A 13,548-nucleotide genomic window follows, 5' to 3' on the forward strand; every position below is an offset into this window, starting at 1 on the left:
TCTGGGTCCTGGTTCTCTGGCTGTTAGTGGCACTGTGGTCTGAGCTGGATTTTTACTACACTTTGGGGAAAAAAAAGGCATTTCAGGGAGCAGTCTTTGCCTGGCACCCAGTGATGGGATGTGTAAGTGCTGTCTGTTTAATACTTGGTACTTCCAGGAGTTTTTCCGGGTCCCCTCTGAGTGTTTCCTTGCTTAGTGCCCACATTTGCACTCCTCAAAAGAGGGAATTGAGTCAAGGAGAGGTCAAAGAAAATGTCCAAGGACAGGAGGCAGCTAAGAAAGTATTGAGCTGACTTTAGAACAGGAGCAAGAGTACCACAACCTGGGTACTTGACCCCAGCACTCTGTCCACTGGGCAGTGAATGAATGAATGAATGAACATATTAATGTCTTTAGAGATGCTAACTGAATGTGGCTAGTGCTACTGAAAAAGGATTTTCCTTTTATTTTAATATCTTTGTTTGTTTGTTTTTATCAGAGTTCTGCTCAGCTCTGGCTTATAATACTGCCAGGGATTGAACCTAGGACATCTGAGCCTTAACCCTGGACATCTCTTCCATAGCCATTATGCTGTCTCCCTGACCCTGTGTGTGTTCTGTTATCTGCTTGCTGGGGAAACAAAAAGCACGTGCAGAGGCGTTTGCTTTGGCTCAAGTTTATTATGCCCCTTCTCCGAGTTCACAGCTTGGCAGCTGTCATCAGGCTCTTTGCTCTTCCTTGTGAATCTGGCTACAGTTATGGAACCAACACTTTTGTTCTTTTCTTTTAATATTTTTTTTAAAAAACACATATGCATGAGAGAAAAGAGAGAGGGGGTGGGGGAAAGTATTTAAACATGAAGTAGTATTTATTTATGTGAGAGAGAACCAGAACATCACAGATACACCCGGTGCCTGGGGCTGGACTCAAAGCCCCATGCTTGCAAATCAACAGCTTTATCTGCCACACGGCCTTCCAGGCCATTCTGGTCCCTTGCTTTACAGATGTGGGATGCTTCTGACTGTGGGGTTCCAGGAGAAAGCACTGGAAGAATGGGGTGAGTGAAGCTCAAGGGCTAGATGCTTTCATGGTTCTGAGTCCCTGTCTGTGGGGGAGTAAAGTCACATAGGACTGAGCCATACTGACATAAGGCTCAGCTGTGGCTGATGGTGATGCAGGGGATTGAACCTGGGACTTTGGAGCCTCAGGCATGAGAGTCTCTTTGCATAACCAGTATGCCATCTACCTCACTATCATACTGTCATCTTTACTTCTTTACTGATGTTACAGTAGTATATCATCTTTTAGATGGCATATATGTTTAACCATGAAGGCTGATTTTTTTTTTTTATTCATAATTTGGGTTTTCTACATGTGCAGTCTTGCCGTTCTCAACTGTCTTTTCTTTTCTTCTTTTTTAAAAAATTATTTTTATTTATTTAGTAATGAGAAGGATAGAAGGCAAAAGAGAAAGAACTAGACATTACACTGTTATATGTGTTGCCGGGGGTTGAACTCAGGACCTCATGCTTGGGAGTCCATTGCCTTATCTACTGTGCCACCTCCCAGACCACAGCCTTTTCTTTTTCCCTTTCTCCCTTCCTTCCTTCCTTCCTTCCTTCCTTCCTTCCTTCCTTCCTTCCTTCCTTCCTTCCTTTGTTCCCCCCCCCCCCCCTTTCTAGATAGATGAAGAGGTAGAGGCAGAACATGCTGGCACTGGAGTTTCCCCTGGTGCCATAGCACCTTCCATGTGGTGCTGGGCCATGAATTATGCACCATGGCTTGCCAGCTATCTCTGCAGCCATACATTTGCTTCCATCCCACCCCTGCCCAAATGACACTAAGGGGACTGGCGAGACATCTCACCTGGGAAGGTACCTGCTTTGCCATGCCTTTGACCAGGGTTCAAATACCCCGGTATCACCTTGTAGGAGTCCTACAGCTTTGAGGAAAGCTTGTGATCTGAGTGTCTGTGCCTGAAACAACCAGCAAGGTGTTTTTGACTTTGGTGACTATCTTTTCTCCTTGCCCACACTTAGAGAGAGGCTCTGAAGGACAAGGGTACCTGTGGATGGGGGACAGTAGGTGGCTCTTGGGGTTGTCCCCCTGTTACTCTACTGGGTGAGCTGGAGACGAGTGTGACTGCTTGCTTCCTGTCCTTGGTGGTGGTTGGTTCTGAATGTTTCCTGCTTGATTTTCCCAGCCCCCTGGGTAGTGGGGTGGGGGGAGGCAGAGGGCATAGTCATCACTCTGCTGTCCCCACCACCACCTCAGAACCTCAGCTGGGCTTCTGTGCCATCCTGCCAAGGGTCTCTGGGAACTCTGGCCACAGTGTCCATCACTGCCATCTCCTTCCTGTTTGGGCATTTCAGTATCACTTTTCACAGAAGCTTCTAGAAAGCAGCCACCTGCTCCCAGGTGATGACTGGGGGATCAGACTGTTGGCGTCCACTCACCCTCTTCACTGCAGAAATTAAGGCCAGGCTCCTTTTGAGCTAGGATGATTTTTTTGCATCTCACAGCAATTATTCAGAGTGGTATTCCCCCCCCCATAGGATGTGATGGCTGAAGCTCTTCTATAGAAAGCAGGGAATCGGGCCAGCCAGAGCAGCTCTCTTGGATAGTGCACCTGCTTTTCCATGGATATGAGACCTAGATTGGTTCCCACAGCATGAAAGGGAGCTTTGGTGCTGGAATCTCTTTCAGCCTCTGCCTCTCTGATTTAGTTAAAAAAAAAAAAAAGTATCAACTTGAATTTCTAGCTGGGGAGACAGCATGATGGTTCTGCAAAAGACTCTCGTTCCTGAGGCTCTGAGGTCCCAGGTTCAATCCCCAGCACCACTATCAGTCAGATCTGAGCAGTGCCCGGGGCTTGTGCTCTCTCTTCTCTCCCCTCAAATAAAGAAAATATTAAAAAGGGAGGTGGGACTGGAGAAATAACATAACAGTTATGCAAAAAGGCTTTCATGAGGCAGCAAAGATCCCAGGTTCAATCCCTAGCACCACCATAAGCCAGAGCTGAGCAGTGCTCTGAGAGAGAGAGAAAGAGAGAGAGAGAGAGGAGAGAGAGAGAGAGAGAGAGAGAGAGAGAGAGAGAGAGAGAGATACTATGACCACAGCCATTCTTGGAACAAAGGGAACAAGCTATTCCCTTTATTTTCTTTTCCCCTCCTCCTCCTCCTCTTCCTCCTCCTCCTCCTCCTCCTCCTCCTCCTCCTTCTCCTCTACTTCTTCTTTTAAATTAGCGAGATACCAGAGCCCTGCTCAACTCTGGTTTATGGTGGTGCTAGGGGTTGAATTTGGGTCCTCACACCCTCAGGCATGAACGACTGTGCTGTCTCCCCACCCTAAGGCTGTTCTTTTTAAGAGGGACAGCTCTCCCAGGACAACGCAGGAAATATCTAGAAATTTCCACTTCTGACCTGACCTGCTAGTCACCAACCAGTCAGAACCAGTGGCTCAAATGCCCAGAGTCATACAGAAGGGCCAGAGTTTTGGAGGCTGCCCTCCATCCTTGGAGTGAGTGTGAGAACAGCTCTGGGATTCTCTAGGTACTGCTCTCGCCCCTGCCTGCCCAGTCTTCAGCTCGTTTTGTCTCATGACTGGCAGCTGCTGTGTGACTGACCGTGTCTCATCCTGCCTTTGATCTGATCAGCAGCATGGCAGAGCTCTGCAAGCATGGGCTGCACACAAAAAAGTCTCTCAGTCACTTGCAGGGGCCTGGCAGCTGTGTCTGCTGTCATCCACCTCCTATCAACGCCCGTCAGTGTCCAGAGCCAGAGACTTCGGGCAACAGGCAGAAGAAAGCAGGCTTAATGTTTTCCACACTCTGGACAGCCAATGTCCCTCTGGCAGACCTCACATTGGACACAGCTCTGTGTCTCATTGCTGAGTTTATATAATTCAGGGAGCCTGGGCTGGGATTGTAGCAGAAAAGGCGGATGGATACCCTGGAGGTGAGCCATCAGCAGACACACGTTCACCTTCTGCACACGTTCACCTTCTGCACCCATCCCCCGGTATCCCCTCTGGGACTCTCTGCCATCAGGAGGTGCAGGAGTAATAAGTGCTGGCCAAGAAGGGCACAGGTGAAGACTGGGCTGAGCAGGGGTGGGTGGAGAGGGCAAGATAAGCTTCATTGTTGTCTAATGCCAGGAAAGAGTGGGGTAGGTCTTGGAACCCACAGCCCTGGCAGACTTCCCAGGGAGGTGGGCTGTGGGTTCTCTCTGTCTCTCTGCCAGACATCATGAGGAAGGCTTCGCAGCACAGGAGTGAGCACGCTGAGAGGGGCTTGCTCAGACAAGCCAGATTAGGAGGCTCTAAACCAGCTTCCTCAAGCCCTAGACTGCCTTGTGCTGTGTAAGGGGGCTTCTGTGTTAGAACCCCAAGATCAGGCATGTCCTGTGTTTTCCAATCAAGAAAAATGGCTTTGTGACCTTCCAGACAAGTGTGAGGCCATGGAAAGGTCCTGTCCCTTCTGTCTTTCTTCCTCTAAGTACAGTGCAGAGTTTCCAGGATGCCCTGGGGCTTCTGACCTGAGGTGTCTGGACTCCATAACCCTCATGAAGTTATTCCTTACTGAGGTATTTCAGTGCCCAACAGATCTCAGACCCTGCCTTAGAAGTGGTGAATCTGGGAGTCGGGCGGTGGCACAGCGAGTTAAGCACACATGGTGCCAAGCGCAAGGACCAGCATAAGGATCCCGGTTCGAGCCCCCGGCTCCTCACCTGCAAAGGAGTCGCTTCACAAGCAGTGAAGCAGGTCTGCAGGTGTCTGTCTTTCTCTCCCCCTCTCTGTCTTCCCCTCCTCTCTCCATTTCTCTCTGTCCTATCTAACAATGACGACATCAACAATAACTACAACAACAATGAAAAAACAAGGGCAATAAAAGGGAAAATAAATAAATATTAATAAAAAATTTTTTAAAAGTGATGAATCTACAGGGGTGGGTGGCTCACCTGGTAGAGCAGAGACATATTCCTGTGTGTGAGGACCTGAGTTCAAGCCCCCAGGTTCCCACCTTCAAAGGGAGAGCTTCGTGAATGGCAGGGCAGTGCTGCATCTCTCCTCTCTGTCTCTGACTTCCTCATTCTCTTTCCCTCTCTTTGTCTCTCACCCTCTGTCACAAAGACACAAACAAAACCAACTCAGAAATTAAAAGAAAAAAATAAAAGGGGTGAATTGATCATAGTTTTTCTATTCTGTTTGGCTCAGGGCTGGACTCATTCTCCCAAAGAAAGGTCTCTCACCTCACTGACCTGTCTGATGCAGGTGTAGACCAGAGAGGACGGGCTGCAGATCAGCAGGGCCAGGGGTTGGAGGAGGGAGGTCAAAGTTTCATTGCTGGAAGTTGCCACCCCACAGTCACCCCGAACCATAGTCCTTCTGAATCACACCTCCCCAACTGTGAAGTGAGTGCAGGCATGTCTGCTCAGCTGGGGAGTGCAGACACCCAGGCTTGAGCTGGTCCCCCACACGCCTGGGGGAGGCTTTGGCATTGTGGTGTCTTTCTGCCTCTCCATCTTTCTCTTCCTATTTTCAAAAAAGAAATAAGCTTGGATATAAATCCTGTCTGATATTTGAAGTTGGTCCTCTTTCCAGGTCTGGGATTGGGTGCAGGGCTCCACTGCAGGTAACACAGGACTGGCTGCAGGTAACACAGAAATTCTGTGATAGTGACTGTATTGTTTGGATTCAAGTCTGTGCTTAATTATCTGGTCTTCGCCTCTCTCTGTGTGGCTGACATCTATCAGTTTTGTAGCCATTGCTGATCTCTGTATCCATATTAAAAAAAAATTCTTTATTGTGGGATTAATGTTTCACATTTGACAGTAAATGCAATAGTTTGTACATAACATTTCTCAGTTTTTCACATAACAATACAACCCCCACTAGGTCCTCTGTCATCCTTTTCCAGGACCTGTACTCTTCTCCCCTACTCACCCCAGAGTCTTTTACTTTGGTGTAATACACCAACTATCTAGCTATCTTATATCCAGCTATACCAGGGGCTATGGAGCTGAAGCCTTTTTGGGGGAGCTGGGGGTGGAGGCTGACCAGGAATCCTCTGTGAAGCCTGTGGCTGTAGAGATACTGAAGTGGCAGATATGCTGCTCAAGTGACCAGACTGCCTTCTGGGGCTCCAGTGTTTCCTGGGGACCCAGAAACCACCTGTATCTGTGCCCTCTGAGCAGGTGGGATTGTGTACCCATATGCTAACTCTGGGGGAGGTTTCTGGAACAGAACCAGAGTGGCTGCTGGGAACTCTCAGGCCCAGAGAGGAGAGGATCAGGCATGACTTGGCCTGTCAGCAGAGGTGGCTGTATGGCTATACTATCTCTTTTTTACTTTATTTTTAAAGTAATATATATATATATATACATATATATATATATATATATATATATATATATATATATATATATGGCAAAGAAAGAGAATTTTAGAGGAAAGTGAGAGAAACAGAGAGGAGAGACACCAAGCACTGAGTCACTACTCATAAAGCTTCTCCCATCCTGGTGGGGAGTGGGTTTTTCTTCTTTTCTTTCCTTTTCTTTTCTCTCCTTTCTTTCTTTCCTTTCTCTCTCTCTTTCTTTCTTTGTCTCCTTCCTTTCTTTCTTTCTTTCTTTCTGTCTGTCTTTCTTTCTTTCTTCCTTTCTTTCTTATTTGATTGGACAGAGAGAAATTGAGAGGGAAGGGGGGAGATGGACTTGGAGAGAGAGAGACACCTGCAGACCTACTTCACTGTCAAGATTACCCCCTGAAGGTGGGGGCTCAAACTCAGGTCCTTGTGCTTGATGACATGTGTGCTCAACTGGGTGTGCTGCCGCCTGGCCCCTGGGAGTGGGCTTTTCAAAAAAAAAAAAAAAAAAAAAAAAATATATATATATATATATATATAAAATTGGATAGAGACAGAGATACATTGAGATAGGAGGGAGGGTGGAAGAGAGAGAGAGGCACACATACAGACACACCTGCAGCACTGCTTCACCACATGTGAAGCTTCCCCCCCCCCCCCCCCCGTAGGTGGGGAGCAGGGGCTTGAACTTGATTTCTTGTACATGGTAGTGTGTGTGTTCAGCAGAGTGTGCTACTGCCCAGCCCCTGTACTGTTTCTTAACCTTCCCTCAGCCCCTCATGCCTGAATGTGGACAGTGGTCACTTCTGTGCTGGCCAGTGTGTGTATGTGGGGGCTCCTGTGTGGTCTTTCCGGCTTCCCGAGCCTGGCTGGCTCCCTCTCACAGGGCCTCTTAACAGAATGCTTGCGCAACTTGGTGGGTCAGAGTTTATGCCATCTTACAGGAAATGTAGAAAAGTTGGGAAGATCTCAGGGTGATAAAAATCAAATCCCTCTGTGCTAGTGAGCAGTCAAGGGAAGTGGTCTCCAGAAGCCTTGGCTGCTTTGCACTAAGGGTAATTGTTTGTACAGGGGGTGGGGGGGTGGGGGTGGCGGGGGTTATCAGTAGACTAGCCTGCAGTTGAAGAGAATGTGTTTATTTATTGTATATGCATCCCATTTCTCCTCCACCCCCATGTGTGTGTTTGGGCTGCCTTTTCTTTTTCTAGAAATATTTATTTATTTACTTATTTGTTTATTTTAACACAGCACTGCTCTGGTGGTGCTGGGATTGAACCTAGCACCTTGGAGCTTCAGGCATGAAAGTCTCTTTGCAGAACTATCATACTGTCTTTCTAGGCCTGGACTGCTTTTTCATTCAGAGAGAGACTGAGAGAGACAAAAGGTGGGAGAGACCCCCCCAGCCATGGAGCTTTTCCTGTTGCTATGGTAGATCCACATAATACTGGAGCTGGAACTGGAAACTAGGCCATGCAGAGAACAAGGCAGTTACCCTTCCCAGTGGGCTGTCTCTCTAGCCCTGTTTCATTAATGCATTGTGTACACCTGGCCACACTCACAGGGGTGGAATGTAAAAGTGCTGTGAGCTGTAGGAGCTGAAAGGTGCTGTATATCTCTCCCCGACTCTCACACCCACCCCCTGGAGCTGCATCTCCTTGAAGACTGCATCTGCTTAGACACACAGATGACTCTGTGAGAGGGAACAAATGAGTTGGCCCAGGGGATGTCAGGTGGTGAGCATGGGGACCGTCAGCTGCTGACCCTGAGCCCCCAGCCCTGGAGAGGAGTGTGTGTATGTGTGTGTGCATGTGTGCACATCAGACTACTTTGGCATTTATACTCTGACCCTCAGTTTCTCATTGGAAGCCCCAGGATGCCAGGCACCCAAGTGAGACACTGGTGACGCCATCGAGGTGTGCTGGTCTGTCTGAGAAAGAGTGAGGAGGGAGTTGAGGGGGAGGAACAGGAAGAGGGGTTCTGGATTCTGGCTGCATGTTTCTCAGGAGTCACCTCTCCTGCCCCTGCTGTGCACCCAGGCAGGGTTCACCTATACCTGGTGTGGGAGTGGGGGGGATCCCCACAGGAAGACAAGAGGTAGAGCCAGTGGGAGGAAGGGCATTGTGGGAGCTCATCTGAGGACATCTTCTGTCTCCTCTTGCCTCTGCCAACCTTGACAAGACTCTTACCTCTCTGAGTCTGAGTCTCCCTCTGAAAGGTGGGAGGTGATTTCTGCTCTAAATGCTGCAGGAATGCAGCTCCTGAAACACTGTTTACATCTGGGCACCCTCTCTCTCTCTCTCTCTCTCTCTCTCTCTCATCTCTCTCATCTCTCATCTTTCTCTCTCTCTCTCATATACACACACTGTCTGGCAGCCACATGCGCTCTCACACAGACACTGTCTCACATGTATTCTCTCTCACACACATACTCTCTCCTACAGATACTCTCACACATTCTCTCTCTCACACACGACACACACACATTCTCTCCCCCCCTTCTCAACACATGTGAGCAGAAAGGTTATGTACATTTCAAAGTAATCACAACCTGCCATTTTCCTCCTGGTTGGATAGGCTTAAAAACAAAGGGGAGTGTTGGTAAAATAGCTTACTGTTAGTGCCCTTCTCTGCCATGTGCACAACCCAGGTTCGAGGCCCCTTACTCCTTGCCTTGAGGGAAGCTTTGGCACTGTGGTCTCTTTCCCTTACTGTCTCTTCTATTAAAGAAAGAAGGAAGGAAGGGAGGAAATGAGGGAGAGAGGAAGGGAGGGAGGAAGCGTAAAGGAAAGGAAAGAAAAAGAAAGAATGAATGAAAGAGAAAGAAAGAAGGATATGTGAGATATGGCCTGAGGTAGTGTAGTGAATATGGTTGGACTCTCAAGTATGAGGTTCTGAGTTTGATTCTTGGCATTGCATGTGTCAGGGTGATGCTCTGGTTCTTTTTTCTCTTTCCTCCTTTCTCTCTCATAAGTAAATAATAAGCAAACAAATAGACAAATCTCTTAAGAAAGAATAGATACAATTGAGAATTCTGTCAAGGCTTCAGATTGAATTCTGAAGTGAATTTCATTGGCAACAGTGCTCACAGAGGCCAATGATGTCCGTGTAGGACATGGGCATCACGTGTGCCAAGGGACTACGGGCCCAGACAGGAGAAAGTGGGTACCCTGTCCCACCCTGGAAGCCTGTCTCTGTCTTGCATTGGTGGGATTGTGTTAGTCGGGATCTGAAATATGAAGGCAAAGAGGGCCTGATTTGCTGGACCCTCCTGGGGGCAATTAAACAAAGACAGTAGTTATAGCCTTGTGACATCAATTGAGGTGTCCTCATTGATGATTCAGCCTAGAGCAGCTGCCACTGTGCACTATGTCATTTAGAGATACCTGTTCAGGTGTTTCTAGATGACCTGACACTAACTCTCCCAAGGCTGAGGAGGAAAGGCTGGCCTTGTCTTGACAGTTTTGAAGTTGGATGATGGCTGAGGGATGATCTGTTAAACCGCAAGTTACCGCTATCCTGGCAAGAGATGGGGACCTCAGAATGACCCATGTTTCTTGCCTGCAGGCACTGGGAGTCTCCTCACCGTCCATGTCTCTCTGCTGTGACAAGCCATCCAGGTGAGCATTTTCTTGTGTCTTTGCTTTTGGGTTCCAGCTATAAGGAAACCTGGTGTTCCTTTACTTTGTATTAGTGTTTGTTTCTTTGTTTATGTCTTCACTGGAGCATCACTGCTCTGAACAGATAATTTTCAGATAGAAAGAGAGAGAGACCAGTGCAGTGAGTTCTGGGCTTGAACCTGGGTCATGCACATGAAAAAGCAGATGCACTATCCCTGTAAGCTGTTTTGCTGGCATAATAATATTCTTTCTTTTTATATATATATATATATATATATATATATATATATATATATATATATATATATTTCAAAATGCTTAGGTAGCTCTATCTATCTATCTACCTACCTATCATCTACCTACTTACCTACCTACCTACCTACCTACCTACCTACCTACCTACCTACCTACCTAGTCTGTCATTGTTTTTAACCAGATTTATGCTCAGCTCTGGCTTTTGGTGTTAGAGACTGAACCTGGGATTTTGGATCCCCAAGCATGAAAGTCTTATGCAGAACCTCTGTGTTGTCTCCTTAGCCCAGATTTACTTATTTATTGAGAGAGCCCGGAACACCTTCTCTGGCCTGTGTGGTGCCGGGGAGTGAAGCAGGGAGCTCATGCATGCAGTTCTCATGCTTTACATGCTAAGTTACCTCCACAGTCACTGGAGTCATCTTTATTTTTCTTTCATTTGCAAAAATAGTTGTGAGGAGGCAAACCCATGCCCTTTTTATTTTCTTTCTCTTTCTTCCTTCCCTTCTTTCTTTCTTTCTTTCTTTCTTTCTTTCTTTCTTTCTTTCTTTCTTTCTTTCTTTCTTTCTTTCTTTCCTGGAAGCAGTCTCCTGGTATTAGAAGTCCACCTTATAGAAATATGTGATTATCTTTTATAAATAACATTTCTGTGGCTTGATTGTATAATTGAAACTTGTTTTTGTTTGTATTGTGGAGTGAGGTCTCTCCCCCTTTCTCTCTCTCTTCCTCTTTCTCCCCATTTCTTTCTCTCCTCCCCTTCTCTCTCTCCTTTCACTTTTTGAAGTCATACCTTTCTTTTAAATTTTTATTTATTTATTATTAGTTCCACCTTGACCTTGGCATGTGGGAGGTACCCTGTTTACCTCTACCAGTAAGGATGACCATAGCTAGCGTCCATGTGAGGACAGCCATTGGTCTTGGAAAGCATGCTCTTTGTTTATTTTTATATCACTGTGGAAAAAATATGGCTTGCTTATAAGAAATACTCAATACTTAAAAAATATATTTTTTTGTATCCATGTCAGGTGAATAAGGAACCAAAAGAGCTAACTTGGGGACTGCTTGGATGTAGATTTTAATGTGTGAACTATGAAAGAAAAAAAAAATTGATGTTGCTTGTTTGATGATACTCTTCTAGGTGTGCTGTGTTTTTAAAATAGCACTTACCTTTTTTCTTTTTCTTTTCTTTTCTCTTTTCTTTTTCTTTTTTCTTTTTTTTTTTTCTACCAGAGCACTGCTCAGCTCTGGTTTATGGTGGTGCAGGGGATTGAACCTGGGACCTTGGAGCCTCAGGCATGAGAATCTGTTTGTATAACCATTATATTATCTATCCTCACCCCAATTACCTATATATTTTTGAAAGATTTATTTATTCATGAGAGAGCATTGCTCTGGCACCTGTAATGCCAGGTATTGAACTTGGGACTTCATACTTGAGTATCCAGTGCTTTATCCATTATGCCACCTCCCCCCCAGGCTGCAAAGTCATTTATTTATTTATTTTCCTCTTCTCTCTCTCTCTCTCTCTCTCTCTCTCTCACCAGAGCACTCCTCAGCTCTGAGTTGTTGTTGTACTGGGGGATTGAATGTGGGACCTTTTTTGTGTCTCAGGCATGGAAGTCTAACTCATTTTGTAGTTGTAATCACTGAGATGTCACAACTTCCTGATGATTCTTTCAGCTAGAGACAGAAACAAAGAGACAGACTACAGCACCAAAGCTTCCTTCAATGCAGTGGCAAAGCAGCGCACTGTTCAAGTCAGCGATTTCACTGGTCCAGGAGGTGGGACAGTCTTCTCTGCAGGGAGGAAGATTTCATCCTAGCTCCACCCCACTAGGCCCAGGCTCCCATCCTCACCTCCATCTCTCTTTCTCCTTTCCTCTCTCCCCCTTTCTCTCTTTGTTGCTCTCTCCCTGTCTTCCTCTTTCTGTCTCTTGCTCTATCTCCTTTTTTTTTTTTAAGGTGAAATCACATCTTTCTTTTTTATTCTTTTTTAATTTATTATTGGTTAGACATAGAGAAACTGAGAGAAGGAGAGGTAGAGAGACGGAGAGACACCTGTAGCCCTGCTTCACCACTCATAAGGCTTTCCCCTGCAGGTGGGGACCAGGGGCTTGAATCTGGATCTTTGTGCACTGTAGTGTGTGTGCTTAACCAACTGTATCACCACCTGGCCCCTCTCCTTTTTTATTACTTTTTTAATTATCTTTATTTATTTATTGGATAGAGACAGTTAGAAATGGAGAGGAAAGGGGGGTTGGAGAGGGAGAGACAGAGAGAAGACACCTGCAACACTCCTTCACCACCTGCAAAGTTTTCACCCTGCAGGTGGGGACCAGGGGCTCGAGCCTAGGTCCTTGCACATTGGCCCCCACTCACTCTCCTTCTGTCTTTCCCTCACTTTCCATCTCTCCCTCTTCCCCTTTCTCCCCTCTCTTTCTCCACCACCTCCAGGCTGTCCCTCATGCTACACAGGAGGCTGCCCACTGCTGCAACAGGGCACAGCCTGCAGGTGCTTCCTGCACATGCCTGGGGCAGAGGACAACAGGAGCCAGGAGAAACTCCTCCCTTGAAAGTGCAATTCCCCACCCACCTGCAGGAAGGAACAGCAGTCCAGGCTCTGGCTCCTTCCTCTGCTCCCTGCTGATCCTGGTGACTTGGAGGTTATGCAGCCTTCTCTCCTCCAGGGCCAGGGAAAGGCTGGGAAATGAAGCCCGGCTTTCCTGCAGCCTGGAGTCCCACCTGTGGAGTCCAGAGATGACTTTCCTCCTGTCCACCTCCCCTGATGGACTTCCCACCCACAGGCCCTCCGCTCTGAGTGCCCCCGCCATGGAGGACAGTCGCGAGCTGGACCTCACCTACATCACAGAGCGCATCATCGCTGTGTCCTTTCCCTCCGGCTGCTCCGAGGAGTCCTACCTGCACAGCCTGCAGGAGGTCACACGCATGCTGAGGTCCAAACATGGGGACAACTACCTGGTGAGCTGGGGTGCAGGGACAGAGTTTGGGGTGGGGGTGAGTGGGTGCTGAGTGTGAGGACAGGAGGGATGCTGAGCTGCACTGACCAGAAGGTGCCATGTCTGTGGGGGTGACAACATCTGCAGGGGGCCCCTCTGTCTTGTGTGATAGGTGTCTGTCACTGCTGGTTCCCTGACCTCTTGATGCCTAGGCCTTTCAGTAGGTGGGACCCTGTCTCCCACCTACTGAAAGGCAGGGGGAGTCCTGCCTTTTTAGGACACAGAGGAATACCACCATCCTGGTGGTATGACTGTCTCCAGGGACCTTAATCCATGGCTGGGTTTCCCAGCATGGGTCCTGACTCCAGTAGGAGTTGAGGGA

The 13,548-nt window shown here is 47.4% G+C and overlaps 1 protein-coding gene across 10 annotated transcripts in view; it reads left to right on the top strand.

Moving 5' to 3' along the window:
• The window catches only part of TNS3 (tensin 3), a 210,935-nt gene that overhangs the window by 64,734 nt on the left and 132,653 nt on the right, over window positions 1-13,548 (top strand). For all 10 annotated transcript variants that reach the window (XR_009544704.1, XM_060171560.1, XM_060171561.1 and 7 more), the window contains 2 exons: window positions 9,905-9,957; window positions 13,014-13,188. Coding sequence is in view for 9 of the 10 variants with exons in the window: in XM_060171560.1 (XP_060027543.1) it covers window positions 9,905-9,957; window positions 13,014-13,188 (228 nt within the window). In the remaining variant the exon portion in view is untranslated. The remainder of the gene's footprint in view (window positions 1-9,904; window positions 9,958-13,013; window positions 13,189-13,548) is intronic.

This window comes from Erinaceus europaeus, chromosome 14 (assembly GCF_950295315.1).
Source record: "Erinaceus europaeus chromosome 14, mEriEur2.1, whole genome shotgun sequence".
Taxonomy (NCBI): domain Eukaryota; kingdom Metazoa; phylum Chordata; class Mammalia; order Eulipotyphla; family Erinaceidae; genus Erinaceus; species Erinaceus europaeus.